Genomic DNA, 27,688 nt, shown 5'->3' on the forward strand with positions numbered 1-27,688 from the left:
AAAGCAGTTTGCCTTAGGATCCGGCGCGGAGAGGTGGGCGCCGAGTAGAGCTGTGATTCAAAGGATCCCGCGAGCGCGCCCTGGTTTGGCAGATTTCCTTTTGCGCTTTGGATCGCCTCCTCACCCCTCGAAACTTGCGTGGGGTTTTTCTTTTCTTTTTTAAATCAGAGAGAGAGAGAGGAAGAAATCAAAAGATTACGGACATCTCAATGAAGGAAAGAAGAGCTAGCCAGAAATTAACCAGCAAATCGATCATGGACCCTAATCAGAATGTGAAGTGCAAAATAGTGGTGGTGGGAGATACGCAGTGTGGGAAGACGGCGTTGCTTCACGTCTTTGCCAAGGACTGCTTTCCCGAGGTAAGTTGCCACCCGCCAACCTCGGGGATCCCTCTCGAAGTTTTATTTTATTTTATTTTTTATTGATTTTATTTTAAGCATCGTTTCGGGTGGATTTCACAGGGAACGATCTCTCTCGTGCCGCTCGGTGAATGCGAAATGCAACCGGATCCCGGATCCCGCGGTCGAGAAATTAGCCTGTCCCGGACCCGGGTTGGGGATGGTGAAGATGCGGGGGGACTGGGGGAGGGAGACTGCGATCGTCAGGATCTCAGTTTTTACAATGAAGCTCCTTTCCAAGTCTTTCTTCTGAGGTCTGGATCCCGATGGTTGCTGTCCGGATTAAAGCCGCTTCCTCGCTCGTGATTGATAGTGTCACCCAGCCACCCCGGTGGTGACATAAAACCTGTCTTCCTTGGCTGATATATTAGCCCGGGACTGGTTCATTGCCTTATAAATCATGAGTGAGGAAATGGATTGGATGCCTGCTACTTCTAGCCTCTGTCCTTTAACCTTCCTCCACTCTTTAGAAACCAAGGCTTGACTTCCTCGGAGTACAGATTTGCTGAACTTACTTATAGCAGTTGAGTTAAATTTAGTATATTTAGTGATCCTTTGATTTGGTAAATTTAACTTGTTTAAGTGAGGGCGTGAAGCCCTAAGAATCTGTTTAAAGCATACTTGTCTGCATGCAGAAAAACTCTAGCAGGACTTTGTCCAGCTACACCTATTGTATCTTTCCCTCCTGAAAAGATATTTTGTGAGGGATGGGGAAGGAGAGAACAATTGGAGTGGGGGCATCCAGACCCCTGCCCCCTCGATTTGAGTACTGCAAAGGAGGCAAGATTCCTCATCTGGGAACAGAATCCATTTTAATTTGTCTTTCCCTGAGCTGGTGCCCACGAAGAACGACTCCCATTAGTCCTGTCTACCCTGACCTTTGGCCAAGTGTGAATAACCCAAAAGGCTGGCTTGACTTTCAAGATCTGAGAAGTATAAACTTGGTTGGAGGGAGGCGTGAAGAGAGCCTGATGCCGCAATTGTGCATCCCTTCTAAAGCAATAAAGGAAAGTGCTATTAAAGAATTAAAGGCACGACCGGTGGCTGAGAGATCCTGGGAAAGATTTGTGTTCCTTTCCAAGTCTGTGAATCTTCCGTAAGGAGAAACAGAAAATGTTAAAAGTGATGTGCTGTTCACTTCCAAGCGACCGTAACACTGTTCTTCTCTCTTTTTGTTGCCTAGAATTATGTGCCCACTGTGTTTGAGAATTACACCGCCAGTTTTGAAATAGACACGCAGAGGATAGAGCTCAGCCTCTGGGACACTTCGGGTAAGAGCCTGGCTGTGTAGCAGGAATTCTCCCCTTCTGTTTCCATGCCATTCCAGTGACTCATAGATGCCTTGTGTCGTAATTATAAGGCTTCACTCAAACCTCTGTTAACACCCTGTTGATGAAGTAATTACTTGCCATCTAGAAAGCTGCCTTTTTCAGAGGGATCTGTGTGTGTATGTGTCAGATTTTGACATAAAGTATTGTGTCCCCTCCTCCTCCCTTCCTTTGTTTTAATTGTAACTCTTTCTGCAGTGTGGTTAATGCTTCCATCATGTTTACCTGACTCCCCCTCTCCTTCCCTCTTATTTTTAATTCTCTCAAGGGTCTTAGGGTAATTAGCTGAACAGATGGGAGAAGGTTATACTGGCCTATTGTGAGCCATTCTTTTTAATATTTTCCTCCACGGCTGGGGGGAGCCGGCATGTGTTCTCCTTCTGGTAATATGTAATTTATACAGCCACAAGAAAATGAGTAAATACACATATGCCAGCATAGATTGGGGGTGTGTATGTGTTTCTTGCTGAATTTTTCCCCCTGCTGTTTTGGCATGCATTTCCCACATATTTTCTTCCCCCAAATACTCTCCACCACAAAAAACGTGTAGGAAGTCCTTCACTTAGTGGATATGAGGTGATTTTGGCATGGGGGTGTAATCCCTGGAGGATTTGACAATACATCCAGCAGGGGGTGGAAAAGCTTTTGAAATGGAATTTCACAAAAAGCTGAAAGAAGTTTAAAGGCAAATATGAGTTTTATGCCTGAGCATACTTCAAGATATGCAGTTGAGTAATTCTAGAAAAGGGGTAGTGACAAGATAGATAATTGAGGAGTGGGTTGCTGAAATTCAGCAGCTGAACAAACTTTATGCCTTCCAATTGTTTAACCAGCGGTAAGAAAAGGGGTCTTCTGCAAAATTGGTCTTGGGATCTCCAGTAATTTGGACATAGATTTGAAATTATCATATTCAGGTCACCTCAGGTTTATTGAGGAAAATAAATGACAGGATTTACTCTCAACTGAGCCATATTGTTGTGTACCTGATAAAATTTGGTCACTTTTAGTTGCTGCTTAAAGTAAAGTAGGCCCAGGAATCATGAAGCCTTGTTTGCTAAGTCTAGGAACTGTTGTTTTCTAGCAAGACAGATAGACATGAATTGACTAACCATGATCCTGTGGCTTTCAAACAAGAATCTTTCCCACCTACATGGGGATATCCGAGCTTGAACCATGGGCCTCTAGCATCCATTGTTTGTACTTACTTACATCTGAATGATGGTCCTTCTCTTTCCCTGGCCTCCACCTCGCTAAATTACAACACTGAAAACCATTGCTATTTCCACCCTTCTGCTGTGCACCAGATTGTCTCGCAGTCTTCCAAATGAATTTTCTGCCCCATAAATCATCCTCTTGAGACTTTGCCTTTCCGCTAGGCCATCCTGTGATTTAATGCTAGGTTTGTAGATACTGCCATCTCAGCCCATGTTCTATCCCAAGGCAATAATGTTGAGACGGTGGGAGAAATTAAAGAAAAAAGTGTAACCTGGATCATTTCTGAGAGACTGAGGCAATAATAGTATAAAGAGAATAATCTTGTGTTTTCTGGTGGAGATCTATAAAATGATTATATTTCATGTAAATATGGAGCATATTTATAACTTCTTTAGACCTTCAGGCCAAATCTGTAAAGAGCTTTGCAATGAACTGTGCAAGGAGATGCTAGGAGCAATGTACACAGATACACTGATGCCCCTCGGGACTTGCATAAGGCTGAATTCTCTTCTAAAACAAGCTTTCAGCACCTGCAGGATTTTGTACTCTCAAGCACCACTGCAAATCCTAGAGTCTGTCTTGGCCTAATAAAATCAGCTCCATTTAGCCATGAAATAAATAACTTTTGTTCAAGCACAGCATCCCATGAAGAGCAAAAAGCAGGGAATGCTGGAGTCGGCTCCTTTTAGTATTTTACTTATTAAATTTATATGCAGCTGATGTATTACCAAAGTAGCTTAGAAGCCTCTTCTAAGGCCATAAGGAATTTTACTTCTCTCTAACCTTCTCTTCTGACTGATTTTATATATAAATCCAACCCCAGAGATGAGATCTATAAAATTCTGAGTACAGAACAAATAGAATCTTCCTGGTTTACTGTCATTTATGGTGATTAAAACAAAACATGCTACTGAAGAAGACAAGGGGTGGGAGATAAAGAAGGGTACAGGATGATGAGAATGAATGGCAAGGCAATCTGAACTCTTGTCTGTATTGCTTTGAGCCTGTTGTGTGTAAGACCACCCAGTGAATTAGCATTCTTCTGAGGCAAAGAAACCCCAAGAGTTGCTAAAGAGGACGCCTGTTTTATAGCCTAACACACAAAGTACAAAGTTCTCTCTGGTTTTAAAAAACACTTTTATGTATTAGAACAAATGTTTGTCCGCCGGTTGCAGGAAGCAACGTTATGAAATCACGTTGTGGTACAAAGAATGGCCCGATGGCGAAAGGATGTTAATAAAAGCCCCAAATGGCAGGCCTTGCTTGTCTTGTACATTGGGCAACGTTTCTACAGCTCTTTTGAAGACACCACAATTAAGTCCTTTCTGCTTTAGCAATCTTCACAGCACATTACTGCTGTTGGCATCATTGGAATGCAAGCTTCCAGATGTGGATGACAGCTGGGAGGCCCGCAGCTCTGATTCTTTTTCTCTTTCCTCCTCCCCCTACAGAGGAATGTGTGCTGCTTTTCTCGCTCCACTGGGATAGAGCAGAATTAAATTCTCTCCTTCGACCCCATAGCAGGAGAACAAGCATGAAATGGAGAAGGGCAGTGAACGAAAATTAACACAAAAATCTCAGAATTTGTGCTTTTGTTCAAAGCTGGAAATCTTCTAAACTATGGTACATGGTTAGGGTGGCCTGGAGAAACATTTTGTTTTTAAACTTAATGAGTGAGAGTTAAATTCCATTAAACCAATGGGCCTTATTCTAAATCTAAGCCAACCACTTCAGATTAGGGTTCTGCTGACATATTTTAGCTATTCTTGGAGTTATAAATTGGTTGTTAAGTATCAGCTGCCTAGACATTTTGGGCTGTGGTTCCCACTGCTCTTGGCCTGATGCCCTATTAACTGAAGGTGAAGAGAATTAACAGTTTTTTTTTTAAATCTGGCATTTACTGGATTAATTATCCCAGCATTTTTATGTTGCTAAACAAAATAGAACAATTTCTTCCTGGCATGAATCAAAGATAGCCTTCCAATTCCAACAGGATATGATGAAACAGACTTCAAAAACTTTAAGAAGATTGCCTTGATTCTTAATTATTATGTTTCTGTATCTTGAGTTCTTTTGCTCATCTGTGTCCTAAGATCTCTTCTACACTGCCCTCTGGTATTTTTTAGGTGCTTAATAAGCAGGGGCTATAACTCTAAAAAAAAAAAAAAGTAATCCTCATCTGTATTACTCACACCTGTGAATTACTGGGTAGAGAAACCTTAGTCTGGTACTATCCTTGTCATCTTTGTTAAAGATTAGCATATCTTTTGCAAGCCTACTGTAGAGGAAAAGACTGTTCTGTTTACTAGACATATTCTTGTCTAGAGATTATAGGATTGTAGCATGTCTCTGAGTCAAAATCTAGGCCTACTTTGAACTGCATAAACTTTGCATTAAAGTCTGATTGCTTGAGTAGGACACGTCTCAAATATCAGAGTAGCAATAAATATCAATATAATGGTCTGAAATAGTCAACCTTTGATCCTCATAGTGGAATCCAACTTTCATTGCCATCTTTATCACTGGCTGTGCTGGCTAGGAAATTGGCTTTCAGCACCTACAGGACTATATGATCAACCCTATTAACGACTTAGGGAAAACATTTGCTTGACTATAGATGATAATTGGGGCAAAAGGATGGCAAAACAGAATAAAAAGAACAAAAGGACAATTTCTCATTGAGAAATGCCAAAGTTGGTATGAGTTTATGCATGGGGGAAAATGTGGTGTTCCATTATGTACTTTATTTAGAGTGAATATTTATAGACTTCATGTCTACCAGAACTAGTCTACTGTACAATTGAACACAATTCAAGAAAATAATGCCTCACTTTTAATGATACCACTTGGGTGGTGCTCATCCTTCAAATGTTGGTTGAGGATCCCAAAACATTTCAGTATGACTCTTAATCACTTGTGTTCTCATTAAGTGAGTAGGTCTATTTTATTTCACTGTACATTTGGGATAAACATTCCTGGATGAGTAGTGTTCTCAATTAACAGCAGTTAATTTGCTGTTTGACCAAATCTATCCATTTGGGCTTAAAACTCGTGCAAAGTTTTAGAAATCAGCAAGTACAATAAACATCTGAATGTGTTATGCTTTAATCTACGCCTAGACCTGCTGGGATTGCAAACATTCAAATAGAAACCAGTAGAGTTGCTTTAGAGCCATTTTTGTGAAAGCCCAGATCTCAAATTGTAAAATGTGAGAGAGTGCAGTCCAGCCTGCACAGTGTTTTGTGTTATAAATCTAATAAATCAAGGAGCAGGCAGCACTGGCTTTCTGACATGCTTAAAGCATCTATATCATGAGAAGGCAGCCTAGCAACTCTCTCTTCCCTTCAAGGTGGAACCCACTTCTGATTATGTGCTCCTGATTCAGATTGACCACTTATGACAGGGGTGGGCAATCCTTTACCTATTCTAAGTGGTGAGATATATCTATAGCAAAGTTGAGGAGGCTCCATTATTCATGTGGGTGACCTTGGTTTTTGATGGGAATGCTGTTGTTTCTTCTTAAATGATCTTCTGCCTCTTTTATATCTTATCTCAAGGTTCTCATTATTTCCCAACTCAAAATTGTGCAGAATCCTGTTAGCTTGTTCAGAGGAGACTCCCTCACCAAAAGTGGACTTGGGGAGTTCCTGGAGTTGAAAGTTGCCAATCTTTTGATATCCTGCAAGATGAGAGCCAGTTTGGTTTAATGGTTAAGGCATCAGGCTAGAAACTAGGAGACCTTCAGTTCTTGGCCCACTTGAGGTACAAAGCCAGTTGGGTGACCTTGGGTCCATCCCTCTTTTTCTCAACCTTAGGAAGATAATAAGGGCAAATCACTACCAAAATCTTGCCAGAAAACTGGAGGGCTTTTCCCAGGCAGTTATGAGGAGTTAATATGATACAAAGGCATCAAAAAGAAAAAAAAAGAGCTGTAAGTCATAACCTGTAAAATGTACTAAAATATTAATATTACGCTCCACAAAGTACCCACCCTAGGAGAGTGTTCTAATATTGTCTCATTAATCTAAATTGCACATGAAGTGTACCAGTCAGATTGGACAAATGACTGTCTTCCTTGTTGCAGTTACTGGAAAATAATTTGCAGTAAATTATTTATTCTTTCACAGTCATATTAATACAGATTGTTGCCATAGAAAATGAACTCATTTTAGCAGCTTTATTTTGCTATATTAAGAATTTAAAGCACCTGAAATGAAAACCAAATGTATGTTTACTGGGTTTTTTTTCTTTATGTTAAATAGTCTATCCATCACACCTAGCAGATGTTTTTATACTCTCTTATTCAAATTGTTTTCAGGCATTCAGATTTCACAGTTATACGGTTACCCAGTGCTAAATCATAGGACATTGAAGGTGGCTAATATATGAATTTTGATTAAGTTTAATTAAGAAAAAAAACACGATGGCATACCAAGGGGCCTTGACAACTTTCAGATTAATTGATTTTGATATTAATCTACTAGGGTAATCCAAACATAAGTCTTCCTAGATAGGTTGGATTTCAATTCCCATAAATCCTCAAAGAATGTTATCATAGGTCAAAGTAATTTGTCTTCTGAAGCATTCTGTGGCCTTTTGGGATGTTGGAGTAGCCTGAAAATATGGTATAATTTCAGGGGACATTTCGTCTCCTTGATCAGTTTAGCAATCAGGATTGTTATATGGGCTAGATTTGATTATAAAAGCCACCCATGATAACTTAATTGAGTTTAAGAAGCTTTTTCATGTGTGACATCTGGGAGATAAGCATATAAACTGATCACCACTCAGCTTAAGGAACTGGAACTGGAGGCAGTGGGTCAGCCTTTTATTCCTAGATCAGTGGCAGATCCCTGATAAAAAATGGTGATCGACAGTTATTACAAGTTACTGTTACACTGTCAGGCACTACTCTTTTCTGCTGGTCTTAGTGCTCATTTTACATTTTGTGTTTAAAATTAGCCGTGGTGGCGCAGTGGTTAGAATGCAGTATTGCAGGCTGACTCTGCCCACTGCCAGCAGTTCAATCCTGATCGGTTCAAGGTTGACTCAACCTTCCATCCTTCCAAAGCCAGTAAAATGGGGACCCAGATTTTTTTGGGGGGCAATATGCTGGCTCTGTAAAAAACTCAGAGAGGGTTGTAAAACACTGTGAAGTCTAAGTGCTTTTGCTCTTGTGCTTCTTAGACCAACTTTTCAATGGTCCTAAAACGATGGACAAGCTTTTGAACGTGTATTAGAAATCTTGATCAGGCAACAAGGGGAAACTTTCATCAGGCAGCAAGAGGGAAAAACTGGGAGAAAAATGGTTGGAATGAAGCTAGAGAACTCGCATATAGCCATGTCAGGTTGACAAGTGGGATCAAGGTGTCAGCTGTAGATCAGGCTTAGAGAAGCCTAAATGTCCTTTCCTAATAACAAGGATACCAACATATGGAATGCATGTTTGTGATGTTGTGACACAAAATCTGCTCTCTCGCATTTGTATTGCAACTTGGCATGCAAATACGTAAAGAACGGAGTTTGTGCTGTGATGTGCCATGAAACATTTCCTTGTCTTCTTTCCCTTTATAGATAACTTGACTATCCAAAATTGTTCAGGTAATAACTTTATTTATGACCAAAAGATCCAAACAGCAAAATAAAAATCTAATCTAAAATGTAGCATTAGATAAAATAGTTTTTAACAGATAAAATAATTGATAAATATTACAGAACTACATTGAAAATTCCAGCTTGTCGATGTATTACAATTGATATGTTAGTGATAGGATTACAGGGTGAATCTGCAGCTTCCCTGTTGACTTTTGCTTGTCAGAAGGTTGCAAAAGGGGATCCCATGACCTTGGGACGCAGCAATGGTCCAAAGTATGAACCAAGTATGAACCAAGTATAGCACCTGAATTTTGATCACATGGTCGAGGGTAGGCTGCAATGGTTGTAACTCTGAAAAATGGTTATATGAGTCACTTTTTTCAGTGCCATTGTAACTTTGAAAGGTCACTAAATGAACTGTTGTAAGTTTACCTGTAATAAGTAGTCTGCACAGTATATGATGTAGATTGGACAGAAAATTATTTTTGCCTAGAGCAGTGATGGTTGGCGTGCAAAGCCATTTGTGCCGGCTCACGAGCTGCAGACAAACTTACCTCACTGGGCATGCGCGTGCCTCACAGCTGATTTTTGGCCGGCTTGAGGCCTTTTTTGGCCTCCCAAAGGCTTGAGGAAGGCTTCTTTAGGCCGAAAACTAGTCCCGTTTCATCACTTTCTGTTTTTCCGAAAATACCGGAGGTGACAAAACAGGGCTAGTTTTCGGCCTGCAGAAGCCTTCCTCAAGCCTTTGGGAGGCCAAAAAAGGCCTCAAACGGGCTGAAAATCAGCTGTGAGGCATAGAGTTGGTAAGGGGATGGAGGATGTGTGTGGATGGGGATTACACGTCCATGAGTAGGGGGCATAGGCACATTGCCTTCTGAGTGCTGGCATGTGAGTGCGAGTGTGCAAGCGCACGCACAATTTTTGGCACAGGAGCCCAAAAAGGTTAGCCACCACTGGCCTAGAGCAACCCCCTACTCCCACCCCTTCCCCAAATGATTACTGAAACAAATGTGTTAAGGAGGCAAGCTTGACATGGAATGTTAGCTTTCCAGCAGTAAACTTTGACCTCAGAAGACTATATCAACACTTAACGCAGATTCCTAATCTCTGTGAACTTCATTGATGTAATGAATTCTGAGTCCAAATATTCATCGGATGTACAGTGATCTACTCAATCTGGACCATTTCTCTGTTTTGGGCAGGGTTTCAGTTTTTTTTAAAAAAAAAACCATCTTGGGGAAAGATTGAACAGACTGCTATTGAGCTCTCTTGAAAAGAGACTTTTTAGATTTAGCACACATTCTCAAGATGCCTCAGCACTGAGGATTTTGTTCTAAGTAAAAAGGTTGGGAAGATAAAATGCCCTATTGAATTCCATCTTGATGCTTTTGTTCCTAACTGCTGACTTCCTTGGGCAGAAATAAAAGATGGCTTTTGAAAGAAAATACATTTCTTGGGAAGCATACTGTAACTATATATTCTTAAAAGATGCAGCATACAGTAACATTCCTCAGTCATTCCCTCACATTTTTTCCCAGATAAGAACGCCAGATTGGTTTCTACTATCGTTGGATTCAGCAAATTTATAATTAAATAAGGTGACTCTGGCATATCAGTATATCATTCATAGACATGTACATATATGGTGTGTAAATCTCCTGGGTGATGACTGAACACTTAGGTATGTGTCTAAAGAATTGTTATTATATTTTTGGGGCGAGGTGCTTCATTCTTCTCTTACACAAGCAATATCTCTATCCAAAATTTAATGAACCTTAGAAGTTAAGAGTTCATCGTGCCTGTGCCTGTCTCAAGAATGTTGAGAAGAGAAGGTGGCACCCATGCTAAGAGCTACACAATAGCTGTAGGTCGGATATTAAAATATTGTGCATTTCCCCGAAGTTAGTCAAGGTTTTATAGCATGATGATAAAGCATAATATCTGGTTATCAGTGGGTTGCACTTGAGAGAACAGTGGTATTGGAATACCAGCTTAAAAACCTATGATCATGGTTACATTTTTTTAATTGATTGTGGGTATGCCATAAAAGTATAACTTAGATTTTGGCCAGCTAATTAACGGTCGCCAATCCATGGCCTTTCCAGCAAAAATATATATAATGTGGAGTTTTATATATGTTGCTTAAATTCTTTTATCAGGAGAAGGCAGGTGGGACCAGTGACTTTGTCCTTTAAAGGAATGCAAAGCAGATTGTAATGGCCAGGTCCAACAGTTTGGGCCTTTTTTGTGAGAGAAAGCCTTGGTTGGAGCAAAAAGTGATCATCTACTCTCTGATTGTGGCTCAGGAAAGGTCAGCAGAAACTTCTCCCAACACTACTGAAAAACAGACATGAAGAGGCCACTTGGAGGTTGAGTTCATCACAAGAAACCATGGTCTGATATTGCATCTGAATACAATATAAGCATTTGCAGGATGTCAGTTGCAGGTGCCCAATGAATAATCTCAGGAAAGTCAATAAGAAAGGCTGAGAAAGAATTGAGGCCTTTGAACTGTGGTGCTGGAGAAGACTCCTGCGAGTCCCTTGGATCAAACTGGTCAGTCCTGGAGGAGATCAACCCTAACTGCTCTTTAGAAGGCCAGATCCTGAAGTTGAAACTCAAAATACTTTGGCCACCTAATGAGAAGGTAGGACTCACTGGAGAAGAGCCTAATGCTGGGAACGATTGAGGGTAATAGAAGAAGGGGACAGCAGAGAATGAGGTGGCTGGATGGAATCACTGAAGCAGTAGGCATGAGCTTAAATGGACTCCAGAAGATGGTAGAGGATGGGAAGGCCTGGAGGAACATTGTCCATGGGATCACAATGGGTTGGGCACGACTTCGCAACTAACCAACAACAAAGGAATTCTTGGAGTTGTAGTTCACAGATGATTAAAAAGGCCATATTGTGCCCTGGTTTAGATGGACAAATAATCTCACTTGATTTAAAACAATCTGTATCCTTCAAGAGTAAATAACTTTTTTTGGGGGGGTGAGGGCTATATTTTAACTCTGAATGACAGGTCACAGAATATATTTAGAGAGAGGCGAGGAGTCTCTCTCACCATGTGCATTTAAAATTAAATAAATGCATTATTTCACAAATATTTAATGGCTATTAAATATTTCTATCACATTCAGAATTGTAATGCGATAGGCCCCTTGGAGTTACTTTAGCATAGGATTTCTTCTCTAGATGTGAATTCTTTGGCCAGCTTGAGCATTCCTGAGAATTCTGGGAATTGTCTACACATCTGGATAACATCTAGGTTTGGGATAAGTCACTCTAGAACAGGAGTGTCCAACCTTGGCAACTTTAAGACTTGTGGACTTCAACTCCCAGAATTCCTCAGCCAGCTGGCTGAGGAATTCTGGGAGTTGAAGTCCACAAGTCTTAAAGTTGCCAAGGTTGGACACCCCTGCTCTACAAGTTGCTTCTTAAACTCTAGCTTTGAGGAAAGTGCAAATGTGCTTATATTTTTCTCTATAGCAACCCTATTACAGTAATAACTGTTCTGTCTATGAAATGTTTGGCTATGTTGCCAGGTTTCAGCAGGAGTCAGTGAGATGCTTCAGGTTTATTATCCCTGTATAAAAGTTAGCTCTGGTGTTGACACTATAAATACACATCTTGTAGAAGACCATTTGAGATGCCCAACTTCATATGTTTTTCTTTTGGGGTACTGCTTCTCCGTTCCTAATCCAAAACCTGGAGTAATACTACAGAAATGAGGAGAAAATTGTGCCATCAACTGTCTTCATTGTATATAGTATTTGAATGAGGGCTAATGGAAAACTAAGGAGATTCCTTCTTCCTCTAGAACTTTAAATAACTTGTTCAGCATTCGATTCTTAGAATGGGAGAAGTGCCTTATATTAGCCTATGTCCAGGAGCAACCTTCTCCAATCAGTACATAGGCCCCAAATTAAACTTGAAAGGAAATTACAGATCAGCTTTTCCTGGCCGGGGCTTTGCTCCATATGTTCCTGTTTCCTTCAAAAGCAGCATTCCTCAAATTCTTTCCTTTTGGTCCAGCTGCCCTTTTTTCCAGATGAGTTCCTTTTGCTGTTTGCCTTAAACACCTTGGAACAGCAGGAGAGGGGGCATTTTGCAGAATTCTCTCTATCCTGCTCATTTATCATTTTATACAACTCCTAACTCATATGTAGCATGCTGCAGATTTAAAGTATTAAATATTGCTCGGTCCCCAAAGCCAAAGGTGATCTGATCACCAAATGTTTGTGTGTCATCTTCCAGCAAACAGACAACAAATGTCTGTTTGCTCTTTCTGTCATTCCTATCAAACAGACAACAAATGGTCAAAATTGGGAGCGTCCTATCCAATTCTGTACCTGTCAACAGTGGGGTCCCCCAAGGCAGTGTTCTAGGACCAACTTTCTTCATACTCTACATAAATGACCTCTGTGACCATTTTAAGAGCAACTGCATTCTCTTCGCTGATGATGTAAAGCTGTTCAATACCACAGACAATACTGCTACCCTTCAAAAAGACCTCAACTATGTATCAGAATGGTCAAACAAATGGCAACTTCAAATCTCAACAAATAAATGCTCTGTCCTACATATTGGCAAAAAATATATATCAGAAAATAAAACCCAGGCTGAATAGTCAAGACCTTGTTGATGATCCAAACTCTGTCAAGGACCTTGGAGTACTCATCTCTAATGACCTAAGTGCTAGAGCCCACTGTAACTACATAGCCAAAAAGGCGTTAAGAGTTGTTGACTTAATCTTACGTAGCTTTTTCTCTGGTAATATTACACTAATAACTACAGCATACAAAACATTTGCTAGACCAATACTCGAATACAGCTCATCAGTCTGGAACCCACATTACATATCTGATATTAACACAGTTGAGAAAGTCCAGAAATATTTCACAAGAAGAGTTCTCCACTCCTCTGCTTGTTGCAGAATACCTTATGCCACCAGACTCGAAATTCTAGACCTAGAAAACCTAGAACTTCAGTCTGATCTAAGTATAGTATATAAAATCATACATTGCAATGTCCTACCTGTCAATGAATACTTCAGCTTCAACCATAACAACACAAGAGCAAACAATAGATACAAACTCAAGATTAATCGCAACAAACTTGATTACAGGAAATACGACTTCAGCAACAGAGTGGTCAATGTCTGGAATACTCTACCTGACTCTGTGGTTTCTTCTCCAAACCCCAAAAACTTTAACCTTAGACTTTCTACTATTGACCTCACCCCTTTCCGAAGAGGTCTGTAGGGGGCATGCATAAGCGCACCAACGTGCCTACCGTCCCTGTCCTATTGTTAATTTTATTTTTATTTTTTATTTTTCTTATATGTATCCATGTATTCATAACTATGTTTTTACTTATACCTGTTATTTTGTAAGCAATTGACAAAAATAAATAAATAAAAAAACAAAAAGTATGCAGCCAACTAACCAGCACAGAGGTCTCCAAACTTGGCAACTTTAAGACTTGTGGACTTCAACTCCTGAAGTCCACAAGTCTTAAAGTTGCCAAGTTTGGGGACCCTGATCCAGCACAATGATAGAGAATGTTTGCCAAGAGAAGACCCCCTGGTAGTCATCCCAGCACCATCCCTGCTAAGATTTGGCTGGCTCTCAAAAGCCCTACAGTGTGCTATATAAAAATAATAATAACAAGATCAGGAAAAATAAGGATCCATCAGGAAATAAAATAGTCTAGGATTGAGATTATGCAGTAATCATCATATGCTGATTATCAATTTCTTTTTGTTTTGTTTTGTTTAAGAAAAGGATCTGAGGTAGGTATGGAACAGATATCCTTCTGGCTGATTGAGCTCCTCAAAAGGATATTTCGTTTCTGCTCCATTTTGTGTCAGGTCAATGATAACTAGGAGTAAATGTGTTTTTAAGGATGCAGTCTAATTCTTCAGATTCCTGGGAGAGAGAGAGACCACTCAACCAGTTAAAAATACTTAAGCCATTGACTTCTTCAAGAAGCAGCCTGTTCTAGCAGGCTTTTAGGTTTCATGAGAGCTGCTTGCAAAGACAGTGTGGCTGGAGGCGATGTGGAATTCTGCATTCCAGAAGACCAATTCTCTCTAATGACCTATCATAGATTTGAGCAGGTCATTAAACGGGGGGGATTCTTTTACTGATGTACGATGGAAGTGACCCTACAGATAGGACAGAGAAAATTAATAGTTTCGTGTAAAGGCAGGCCAGACTCATGGCGACTGTGGCCAGATAACTGCTTAGGGTAGGGACATAGTTATACCCTTGCTGCATATCTGGTGATCCGCAAAGCTGTGGGTAGCCTGAACATTCTATGAGTGTTATCATGATGACTGAGTAGAATCAACTGTACAGAGAGAAGCAACCTGGAATTCAGGAGAAATTTCTTAACAGTGAGAACAATTAAGCAGTGGAACAGCTTTGCCTTCAGAAGTTGTGAGAGTTTCATCTCTGGAAGTTTTTCAAGAAAAGACTAAACGGCCATCTGTCTGAAATGGTACAGGACCATGACGGCAAAGCTAGGGCACGCGTGCCAGAAGTGGCACGCAAGAGCCATTACTGTTGGAATGCGAGCCCTTGGCGAGAGCAGGTCTATTGCGCATGTGCAAGCGCTGCCCGCCTGACAGCTGGTTGTCGGGTATTTGGTGCGCATGTGTGGGAATGGGGGTGCAGGAGACACATGTGCAGGCACAGAGACATGTGGCGCATGCAGGAAGACCGCACATGCATGCACAGATGCATGGCGTGTGGGGGGATCGTGCACACCTGCACAGAGGCGCGCAGGGTGGGGGTGGGGGGGGTCATGTGTGCATGCGCAGGGGGAATGCCCCCCCTGGCACATTGCCTTCTGAGTGCTGTCACGCACAAGCAAGCAAGCGCACAATTGTCAGCCCAGGAGCCCCAAAAGGTTAGCCACCATTGGTATAGGGTCTCCTGCTTGAGCAGGAGATTGGACTAGAAGACCTTCCAAGGTCCCTTCCAGCTTTCTTCTGATTGACTTTAACTGCTGAGCTTCAGCATAAAAGTCCTATTGTCTGTGTCCTCAAGCACATTGCTTCTTGTTGCCCACTCTGTGGAGATTGGATGCTCAGCTGAGTTAATTGATGACTTTGACCCAAGAGAGTTTTTCTCTTCTTGTAGACGTGTGTCTCTGGTTAGGTTGATACCAGTTGTAGGCAGGGAACATAAGTGGGATGTTTACTGAGTTTTTGGTAGTTGCATTATCGGGTCACAAGTTGTGACAAGCTAAAGGTGCAAGTGCCTAGAGCTTTATAAGGAAAAGTCTTTGCTTAACGATGGCAACTGGGAGCAGCAACTCCATTACTTAAGCAATCACTTAAGGGTCACATGACTGCGCCAACCGGTGACGACAATTGTGGCAGTCCCAGTTGCTGCATTAGGGGAATCCCATGCAGTTGCAGCTCTCGTGGTCCCGTGATTGTGACCTCCTGCCAGCTTTGCTATTGACTTTGCTCGTCAGAAGGTGGCCAGTGGCCATCACATGACTGCAGGATGCTGCAACAAGACCCATTGTAAGTCCCCCTCGTTCAGCGCCATTGAACAGTCACTGAATGAATGAATGGTCATTCAACATGAAAAGAGGATATAGTTAATGAACCATCCAACTGCTCTCCCAAGCACTCTTCTTTGCAGCTACAAAGATCTGCAGAGTGACGAAAAGATTAGTAGCTGGATCTCTCATTAGGGAGGTAACGCTTGGGAAGGATTTATGGGAACAGGCTCTAAAGCATTGTACATATTTTTTTCCCATTTTGGAACATTAGGCTGACTGGCTGCCTTGGGTATTGCAAAAGTAATGCTGAGCATACATTTCTCTAGGGTTCGGGCTTGAAGTGAACCTAATAACAGTGTTTAGATCTAGAATTCAATCTAGTTCTGAAAAATGCTGAGGTAACAAATTGAACCTAGCTACATTAGTCATGAAGCAGAAAATTAGAGGTGTGTGTCATTTTACTACAGCTGTAGACCTTTTAAAAGAAGGCAGACAGCTCCTGGGCTCTCTTGGCATAAATGTAAGAGATTTTTTTAGTGAGCTTAATCATGTTTTAGTTCTCCGGAGAGACGAAAACAATTTCAAATTGTTGTTTCCCTTCCACACTGTACGTGAGAGCTGTTTCTGGGCAGCTGCCTAAGCACTTGCTTCATTTACGGATAAGGTGACTTGCCCACAAGAAATGGGTTGAAGAGGATCTGCGTGCCCATTGGTTACCCTGTGTGATTATGACTTAGTAAATGTAAGACATGTTCAAAAGATGGTGGCCATTTCATCTGAAGCTAGCCTAAATGAAATGACCTTTAATATGGGGCTCCTACTGATTCTAATGGATGATAGACACTTGAAGTTGAGGATCAGGAAATCATGATACACGTGACACACATGAGAGTTCTCTAATTTCTCCCAACCCAACTGTAGGCCTTGTCATCGGAGCTGAAATCTAATGCATTTGGGGAGCACAGGATTAGAAATGATTGTCATGTGCCATGATTAAAACTCTTGGGGCATATACTTTTTGTGATACATGTGTGTTTTTCTATTGTATAACCCTGATTTAATTTATTCTTACAGGGTCTCCTTATTATGATAATGTCCGCCCACTTTCCTATCCAGATTCTGATGCCGTCTTAATTTGCTTTGACATCAGCCGTCCAGAAACTCTTGACAGCGTATTGAAAAAGGTAGGTCTTTTAGAAATGTGTGTATCTACGAAACACTAGTTTTCATTTTTATATGTTTAAATATATCATCCAGGCTGGGGATTGCAAAAATTCAGCTACTGCATAGACTACAATGAAATGATATATATATATATATAAAGAATAGCTCATAAGAATAGCTCATCATTTTCCCCGAGCATATTCAGCTCCCGATGATAAGCATTGGGCATCTACTTTTGTTTCTCTACTTGGGATTTGAGTTCAGATATTTAGCTTAGCACTGAAAGGGATCAAGGATGTATCTCTTGAGCTATATGTTGGCCAGGAATCATAGCTCAGTAGAGGAACATACAATCTGAATCTTGAAAAACTAGATTGTCAAAATCCCAGCATCCTTACCATTGGCCAAGTTGACAGGAACCACTGTAGATTATAGCTGAGGAACATTTGAAAAAGAACAGGTTCTCCACTGGTTCAAGTTTGGTGTAAGGCAATTTTATTGTTAAAACTATTTATTGACAAAAAAGAGCCACTGCTCTCAAAAGGAGGAGAATACTGAAAATTAGTATCTGACTCTTAATCAAATTACAAACCGTGTCTTTTTTAATTGACTAATATGGTAATTTTGTACAGCTGCTTCTTAAAATAAATTGCTTCTTCATCTTTCCTTCTTAAATGTAACATTTGTTTTTAATTGTTTCTATATTTTATGATGTATGCCACCCAGAATCATTGGTTCAGATGGGTGGCTACAGAAATCAGATAAATAATCCATGGTTTAAGGTCTCAGAAGCTGAACTAATTTGGTTGACTCAAAGAAGGTGCTCAGCCTAGGCCCCAAATTAATCACTGTTAGATTTGGGTAGAATTTTATCTTTATTAATTGCAGTATGATCTGACTTGTTTCTCATCTCAGACATTATGAAAAATTGACTATCCTATGAATTTCATAATTTCCTATATGCCTACCTTGTTTCTAACATTTATAACATTTTAATATAATATTAGGCTAACTGGAAACATATGTGAATACATAAAACATACTAAGGAATGTCTGCTTTTGGTGATTATATAAAACAATTGAAGATGAATGAAGAAATGACATAAAAAGGATATGAGTAGACAGAAATGTAATTGAAAGGGACTAAAATTAGAAAGATCCATCTTTATTTCTTTGAATTATGGATGGACCAAGAAACACTGTTTGAAAAACCAGTCTAAAAAAAGATGGAACGTTCTCCTCTTCTCTATGCTATTTATGAGGAGAAGGAGGATATCTCATCAAGCCAAGGAGGGATGTCAAGCTAATGAAATACTTGAAACATTATTTTCTAGTTTTCTTGGATGCCTTTGCCTAAGAACACTGTTCCCCTATATTTTTTTAATGCAACAGGATAATGATTAAGAATCCATGTCCTTCCAGGTGATATTCTGTGGAGATTGTCAGCAATCCTGGTCATAGTTGTCTCAAAGGTGCTTTTTCTCCCTTCAAAAAGTAGCTGGACTATTTTTTTCCTTGAGGAAGAAGAAAAAAAACATTTTACTTCTCATCCAAGAAGCTTCATCAGTTCCATCCCCCCTCCATCAGAACTGATGAAGCTTCTTGAATGAGAAGCAAAATGTTTTCTTCTTCTTCCTCAAGGAAAAAAAAACAGTCCAATTGCCTTTTGAAGAAGAAGAAAAAGCATCTTTGAGACTTCCAGATGATACTGAATTTCAACTTCCCAAAACATTGAAAGCAAGCTGAACCAAACAGTATGGTGAGGAATTCCAGTTCAATAAGCATCCAAGAGTTCCTCTTGCCTGATATATTACATGGGAAATAGACCTCTCATTACTTTCCAAAAAGAAATATTCGGAGAAATGCTAATGCTAAACTCCTATAAGTTATCACCCATCAATTGAAAATAGTTTTACTGGGAATGTAATCAAATGGAGCCTATTATATTCAGTAGGACTTACATACAAATAGATGGGAATCCCAGGAACTAAAGGATTTGAAAAAGCAATACATTCATGTATATTAGGTATGCTTTAGTTTTACACAAACCTTCAGCTATAGGGAGAAGTAGGAGAATGCACATATGATCTTCTACATATATTAAAAGAACAACTGCCCAGGCCTTGTATACAATTCAATTACAGGTGATCAGGGGTGGGATTCAACCGGTGTTTTTACTGATTCGGTGACTACGTTTTAATAACAGTTAACAACTGTGTTATTAACAGCCTCAGTGATTCACCTTAACGACTGAGGCAAGAAAGGTCGTAAAATGGGGCCAATTTACTTAACCAATGTTTCACTTAGCAACAGAAATGTTGGGCTCAACTATGGTTGTAAATTGAGGTGTATCGGAACAGTGTTTTCTGTGGTTAATTGTGACTAAATTGGATTACAATTTTTTTCCCCCACTGCCTGGCTGATATGCATTTTGTAATGTAGCCCATGTCTAGAATTGCTGCTGATCTAACACATTCCACCTTCTGCAGTGTCAGGAAATCTACACCTAGGTTTGGTGCTTAAGCTGCTTTATATTTTTTTTAAAAAAAAAAGGCAAGTCCATTTTCACGCTGTACAGAACCTCATTTTGTGTCTGTGCGTGACACCGATTAAGACCACAGTTTAATCTAATGATTAAGGTACATGAAATTGAGGGAGCAGTTGAAACTTGCTCTCTCAGAAACTCCCTTGATTAGATCTCTGCTGTGAGTTGGTTGTGATGATGATTCAAATGCAGGGCAGCTGGGCTATCTGCAGGGGATGCTGAGCTTCGTGTTTGCCAGCCTTTCTTCCTCAGCCCTCTGGAGTTGGATGGGTTTAAAATTAGCAGCACTAATTTTAACATAAGACTTGTCCTGACAGGCCATTCGCCTTCAGATGGCTTCTGATCTTGGGTGAACCATGTAAGAGGCAACTCTGCATTAAAACAGACCGGTGGTGTCCGTGGTGTATATGTAAAGATATATGGATACTAGATGTAAATATAATACACACACATCTCTGTCTACTATGTGTGTATGTGGAGTCCTTGGTGGACTCTGAGCGTGGTTATTTGCTTGTAGACATTTCATTACCCAACTAGACAATATTATCAGGGCTAATGGGTGTGGAATTTGCTTCCTGTTTTATATACAGTAGCAACACAGTAGGACAGTAGCTTTTTAGATACAGTGAGCACCAAAGACTTCAGGATAATGAAAGAAACCGGAAGATATTATAGACTTTCTCTCCTTCTCTCTCACACACATGTATGTCTCTAACCTCCTGCTAATCTAAAAGTTCTCATCACGTCATGATGCAGTGAACGCCTCTTGCCACCCTTCATTTTTCTTCCTGGGGCAAATGTTAAGGAAATAAAATTCCCACTTCAGCATGGAGGTTTGCTTGTTCCTCTAACGTACAGCATGATCCTACTCAGCTGAGATTGCACCCTTTGGGGGAGGTGGGGGAGCAGAAGAAAGAGGTATAATGTCGTCATCAAGCAGGGCTGCCTTGAAATTTTCAGTCCATGCCTGTCATTTTTAGGGAGCTTTAAAAAAAAAAAAAACGTTTCCAGACCTATAACATGTTTTATATACTTATTTGCTTCAGAGCCACCTGCTGCTGTTATTTGCCATTGTCCATAGTTGGGAGATTGTATATTGGAGGAGGGGAGGAGGGAAAGGAGGATGAGGATGAGAAGAAAAAGATATTAGGGTCACATCTATGGCCAGAGTTTTAAAAAATATTAAAAGGGAGGCCTAGATGAAGCAGTAGTATACTACTGTAAAGCCACCCAGAGTCAGTCAAGATGAATGGCATATAAATTGAATAAATAAATCAAAGTATCACACTTTTGACATGCAAAGGGACAGGAATGTGTTCATGCTGGGACTACTCTTGATTTTTTTTTAACCTCTGCCCCTTCCTGTGAATGCAACTGGGACCACATATGGTCCATGGATTGTACTAATCCTTCCCTCTTTTATATATCTGCAGTTCAGAAACTCAGTCTGTGGAGGGAAATGGCTATTGAGATCTAGTCCATATGCACTTAAGCATTCATATAAGTTTCGACTGGAAGAAAAGGATTTAAATGATAGGCATCTGCAAATGCAGATGATGTAAATGATGCAAAAATGATTGAATGTGCATCCTAACATCACAAGGCAGACATTTATGATTTGATCCAGAGTAGAGCTGAACCTTACAATCCTATGCATGTTTGCTCAGAAAAAAAAAAAGTTTTATTACCTATGATTGATTTTACTCACAGATAAGGGTGTGTAGGATTACAGTCCAACACTATTTAATACTTTAATTGGATGCTTTACTGTTACATAGCACTTCAAGTATACAGCTAATCATGATAGGGATTAATGCTTTAAACTTCTCAGTGACGCAAGGTGCTCTACTTTGTTATTATGGCACTGCAAGATCATGAATATCTTATTTTTACAGTGGAAAGGAGAAATTCAAGAGTTTTGCCCCAACACCAAAATGCTTTTGGTTGGCTGCAAGTCTGATCTGCGCACAGATGTTAGTACGCTGGTAGAGTTGTCCAATCACAGACAGACACCAGTGTCATATGATCAGGTAAGTTCTGACGATTCCATATTTTGCTTGTTACTTGCAGACTTTTCTAATGATGCCTCCCATCTCTATTTGTAACACAGTGTAGCAAAGACAGACGTAGACGCTACACTGATTTTCACCATTCATAATTACTACAGGCACTGAGAATTTCGTGAAACCAGAAAATGTGAATTATTGACTCATGGTGCTCGGAGAGCCATTGGTTACTTGCAGAGCTCACCCTGCAATTAAGAAAGCCCAGGTTCAATTTGTCCAGGCAGGGCTACAAATAACTGAAATCTGAACTATGAGTGGACAAGTCTTTTTTATTTGGGCGCCTGCACATTTTCTTTGAGTTCTCTCTGGAGCCTCTCTAAGCGGTTTACAGAATATTGCCCCCCAACCATCTGGGTCCTCATTTTATCCCACCTTGGAAGGATGGAAGGCTGAGTCAACCTTGAGCCAGTGAGCTTCGAACTGCCAAACTGCTGGCAGCTGGCAGTCAGCAGAAGTAGCCTGCAGTACTACATTCTAACCACTGCGCCACCACGCCACAGTCTCCACATTGGACCGGAAGACATGATAGAGACCACTGGATGATCTTTTTGTAGGAAGGCCTTATTTGAACAATGCTAGTATCACTACATAGATTGTGAAGCTCATATAAAAGGAATAGTCTCATGCGTGAATGATTGCATGTTGCTATGCCAACACTCCTTAGCATGTTGGGTGAAACCTAGTCTTGATGGTTTATATCAACCTACCCATTGCTGCTTATTCCATAGGTTGTGTTGAAATCAAGCTATGCAAAATGCAAAGGTAGCACAAATAGCAGGAATGTGTTTGCATGTATCCTACCGGAGTCCGATTCCTCACAACCGAGGACTTCATGGAAGAGCTTTTGTATGAACAGAATCCACTTCAAAAGGAATAAGGTTTGCTCCCCTTGATAACTCAGAGTATAATCTGCAGAAAATGTTATCAACAACTGCAGGCTTTGTGTCCCCCTCCCCCTTTTCTGTGTTGCTCAAGCTGGGTAGCTAAACCGGGCAGGAGTCCATTTGGCTTTAAAACGTTCTCCTCCCTTTGTGGGAAAAGTGAACGGAATGTGTATTTCCTTTTGTCATGATAAGCAGTAAGACAAAAACGGCTGTAGGGAGCGCATCTAATTTACCACCCTTTTCCCTGATGAAGATGGCAGAACACCTTTTTTGTATTGTTGCAAAGCTGCATCAACCTAGATCTGATGTAACACAATAGCATCAAATAACCCACTTCCCAAAAATTTCCCTGAGGCAAATGGATTCAAACTGCATTGAGAACAGTAATGATATTTTAAAGAAAACTTGAGTTCAGCCGGCATACAACTGGTTTACAATTTGTGGATTTTTGTTTGTTGTTGAACACCATCAACCCCAAGCCAACTGGTTGATAGTGATGATGTTTGAAGATGCAGTCCAGCTATGTCTGGAAAACAACATAGTTCCCTGCCAGTCTTCAGTGTCTTCAAATCCTACAGCTTCAGGATGTTTGTCAACCTCTTTTAGGTCTATCACATCTGATGAGCTCTTGACAAGGACTTGTTAGACGATGCTGAGTTTTCACAAAACTTTCACATGAAATGTTGGCATTTCCCCCCCTCGCCCAATGTTTACATCTCAAAAGTGATACCTGCTAAAAGTAGAAAAGCAAAACAATAATATAGCAAAACAATTATGTCATTAGTCCTCCCTGTTTTTTTAAAAAAAATTACACATGAAACCATTTTTGTCGAAGACGCAGGAATTTGTTCCATTTGAATTGTCAAGAAAATAATCGGGATTTTTTTTTTTTTTTTTGCTTCACACAGTGTTTGCTTTCTAAACTTTATCAAGCTGTGATTGAATCTTATGAACAATTTTTTTTCCTATACAGAATCTATAGGAATAGATAGGGGTAAAAACCTACAGATGACAACATAGATGAATACTATGATAAAATGGAGAAAGGGTTTTTTTTGTTTTTGGTTCATAGAGGAAGGTTGATCTTGATAGTAGTTTCAAACTAGAATCATACGGCCTTGAATCAGGGCTTTATGGCGTATAGCATAACCACAGTCTTATGCCTTTCAGGACTACATTTTTGTGGGCACCAAATTGGAGCTTTGTAAAATAACATATGAAACAAATACTTCTCTGTGGTTTCCCATGTAGCCCTGGTGAGTTTAACTTTCTCACTGCAGCTTGATTGTCATGGATAATTCCAGAAGCTATCTGGTTGCCCCTTCAGTTGTAGACAAGTCATTTAATTATCTTGATTTATTTTTCTGCCAAAACGTTTGAGTTCCGCACAAAATTATCCAGCTTTCCTTCTGAGAATTGACTCAAAGCTCCAGCTCTTATTATCTAAAGAACCAACAACCTTTGGTTTCTGAATGTCTTCCAGCTCATTTCCATTAGGCATGAAATTCTCCAGTAACAAAGTACAAGAGACAGTTCCTTAACGTCAGTAGTGAGACTCATATTTGTACAGAGTATGCAAACTGTTCTAAGTTCTAGTTGAACAACATTTTTTCTCCGTCCAGGTTGAGCAAATAAGCATTATTACCAAACAGGAAAGTCAAATATTTGTTTTTCTTCCAGTTTTAAGTGACTTGTATCCCTCCCTGATGCTTTAGGGCACTAAGTAGCTCAGAGGAATAACATTATAAATCTGATTGATAAACAACATATAGTTTGTTTATTCATTGTTGGCTTAGTGAAAGTTGAGGGTTTCTAGAAAACACTTTCCTTTGCCTACATAGTATAATGCTAGACTTTCCTATGTCGAAGCATATATGGGTGATTTTAGAGTCAGGTTACAGGTTTTACCAGTCTTGACTAGCGATGAAAAAAGATGCCATCTGCTGTCCAGAATCTTAGCTCAAGGATCTCTATCCTATTCCTTTAAGAGAACAAAGAAGGTGGCTTAACTTCACCACATTTGGATGGCTTGCTTCATCTTTTAAAGCCCATTGGGTTTTTAAAGTCAACAACTATAGGTCATAATCTAAACTAGCTGAACTATTCAACCTTGTATTTAGGGGGAAAGGTAGCAGACAGCCCAAACCCAAAAGCCTACATTGGTTGCTACATAAAAAGCGGTCTGTACCGCAGTAGTTAAAACAATTTGCTCAGCATGGGAAGGAAAATGTGTCTTGTCTGCTGTGTTGGGTTTATGTATATCATGCAAAATTGTGCTAGGAGTCTTTAGTTTTGTTTTGTTTTCCTCACTGTTACTTGTTGCTGGTCATATCTAATCCATTCCATAAGCTCTGTTAATGAGAGGACACACAGACACTTCATAGGAGGACTGCTGATAGGAACATGAAACATGCAGACCATTGAACCAGAATTGAGGACCTGATGATTGTTGCCTATCATCTGACTCTGTTACTTCTCTATAAGTACTCTCTTGAAATGGGTGTGGTTCAGTAAGGGCATTGTGGCTATTGTTGGACTATTAAACTGCTTAAAGAGTCCACTGTCCAAATTGCTGTCAAAGATCGTGTAAGGTGGTGATGTGGACAATAAGACCTAGGATCAGCCTTTATTGGTTGAGTGTCCTCCAAATTCATTGAGGTTAATAGTCCTAGAATTGGATATGCTGGTTTGGATTCTGGGAATTGTAGTTCTAACACATCTGAATGACAACCAGATGTAGAAGTCTGATTTTATTTGCCTAAATGCTCTACCCAAAAGCAAATATGACTTTGTTTAGGTTTGAACTGACTTTTCCTGAGGGCTAATATCTGCCTCTCCTTTGTCTTTCTTCCCAGGGTGCAAACATGGCCAAACAGATTGGAGCAGCCACTTATATTGAATGCTCAGCCTTGCAGTCTGAAAACAGCGTACGAGACATTTTTCATGTGGCGACCCTAGCCTGTGTGAACAAAACTAATAAAAATGTTAAGCGGAACAAGTCGCAGAGGGCAACAAAACGAATTTCACACATGCCAGGCCGACCAGAACTCACCACAGTCACCACAGATCTGCGGAAGGACAAAGCAAAGAGCTGTACAGTGATGTGAAGACTCAAGTTCCTCACTCAAGATAGCCAAGGACCTTGTGTTTGGGGGGATAGATGATAACTCAACAAGAAGTGCCCAATGAAAATGGCCTATTGTATGGGCATGCCAATGCTTAAAGGCCACAGTTTCCCCTTAGTAGGCAAGAACTGTACTTAAGGGGTCAGTATGTAGGGAATCAGTGGGAAAAGATGGATGCTGAAGCGTTGTGAAGCTACTTGGATGAAATACCAAATATGAATGAAGCTATTTGAATGTGCTAACGTGGCTAAAGGGTTAAGTAGCACCCAAGGAAATGATGTTCCGGAGGAAGCTTATTTTCAGTCTATTTTGAATACCAACTTTGATTCTGATTACGTCCTAAACAATACTCTCAGATCTAAAGTCAAGATTTTCCTACTCCTTTCATTGTGAATGTTGGCCTTGTGATGCAGTTTTAGTTTTTTTTTTCCAAAGAATATATCTTTGCCTTTTAGTTGAACCTTAAAAATAGGAAGAGTTATTCTTGAGGAGAATGCTCTTAGATTTTAAAAATGTATGTTGTGTGAGAGGACTAGAGTGAAGGAACAAATTAAATACTTTTTAAAAGCTATTGTTATAAAAACACGGATGGATAAGGAAGATGGTTTTAAGAATCCCTTTTTCAGAGCAGATCTTGAATACAACATCTTTCCCTTCATGCTTGACCCATCATTTTGGATAATGGGCTGACAATTAAGTTGGATTTCAATGGCTTCTTCAGGAGGTGTATACAACAAGAATGGCATAGGTGGAAGAGTAACAACATCCAACAAATGGTGCTAAGAGTTAGTTATAAAAGAGCTTAGTCTTACTGCCCTTCTAACCAGCTCTTTTAGTGTGAAGGAGGCCAACCACAGCACTGTGTGTAAGAGCGTAAGTGCTGTTTTGCTATATGACCTTTTCTACAGTTCTGTCCTGGGTATTTTCTGTTTCGGCTAGCACATAAGCCAACCTCCAATTAGCTCCATTAAAATGTATCTCAGAGAGAAAGAAAGAGAGAGTGAAATGGCTGCGTATGGATGACCGTCTCTTATTCCACATTTCTGTTTACTTATAATGAGCACTCTGAGGAAATGGGGGAGGAGGAGCCCAAAGAATGGTGGAGCCTTAACAGGTCCCATGTGGAAACAGGATATTGCATTAATCCTGAAGGTCTAATGCAAGCCTATCCAGACTGATCATTAAACATTACTTGGGTGACCCAGATTCTGTCAAATTCCTTTTCCCTGACTGATGACTATTGTTACATCCACTAAGCCAATCTCAAAAATAGTTTGCAGATGTTGCTGCGCTTTGAAAGACACTGCAGAGCTTTGCAGAGAAGGCCTGGCTTCTCAAAAGCCAACATTTTTCTCCTGTGCTTCATTTTTGAAGTACTTCCACATGAAAAGTCCAGATCTATTGATTGCCACCGTGATAACGCTTTTTGATGAATGCAATGGTATGCTTATGGCAGTATTAAAAACAAACAAACAAAAAAGCTGGCAAGTGCTTTCCGTATTTAAGTATTGTAAAATGAGAAATAAGTTAACTGTTTCAGCAGAACATCACTTTTTAACAAATGTTGGTCACTTTGTATGTTTGGTTATTGTTTCTGCAGTATTTATTTTCTTTTAAATAAAAAAAATGTTTAGTCGTTGATTACATCTGTTTTCCTATGTTGTTTTATACTGTCCACCACTGATATTTCTGAACAGAAAGACCAGTTTGGATGTCCCGGAGATAAAAATCTTGGATTGGTGATCAAAGGGGAACTTATCAATGTTTAGTGTTTGGAGGGGGGTCAGGACAATGGATGCAAAGAGTTGCATTCTGGTTGCTTGTTACTTTATATAAGAATGTTGA

The 27,688-nt window shown here is 40.1% G+C and overlaps 1 protein-coding gene across 1 annotated transcript; it reads left to right on the plus strand.

The window, feature by feature from the left end:
- On the plus strand, window positions 1-27,487 carry RND3 (Rho family GTPase 3). Its single transcript, XM_026680088.2, has 5 exons — window positions 1-359; window positions 1,582-1,669; window positions 17,134-17,243; window positions 21,664-21,798; window positions 25,574-27,487. The coding sequence occupies exons 1-5, from the start codon at window positions 210-212 to the stop codon at window positions 25,823-25,825; spliced, it is 735 nt and encodes a 244-aa protein (XP_026535873.1). The 5' UTR covers window positions 1-209; the 3' UTR covers window positions 25,826-27,487.
- The last annotated feature ends 201 nt before the right edge of the window (window positions 27,488-27,688 follow it).

The sequence above is a fragment of the Notechis scutatus genome, chromosome 1 (genome assembly GCF_049901735.1).
Source record: "Notechis scutatus isolate UNSWTSFEM ecotype Mainland chromosome 1, rNotScu1.2, whole genome shotgun sequence".
Classification (NCBI taxonomy): Eukaryota; Metazoa; Chordata; class Lepidosauria; order Squamata; family Elapidae; genus Notechis; species Notechis scutatus.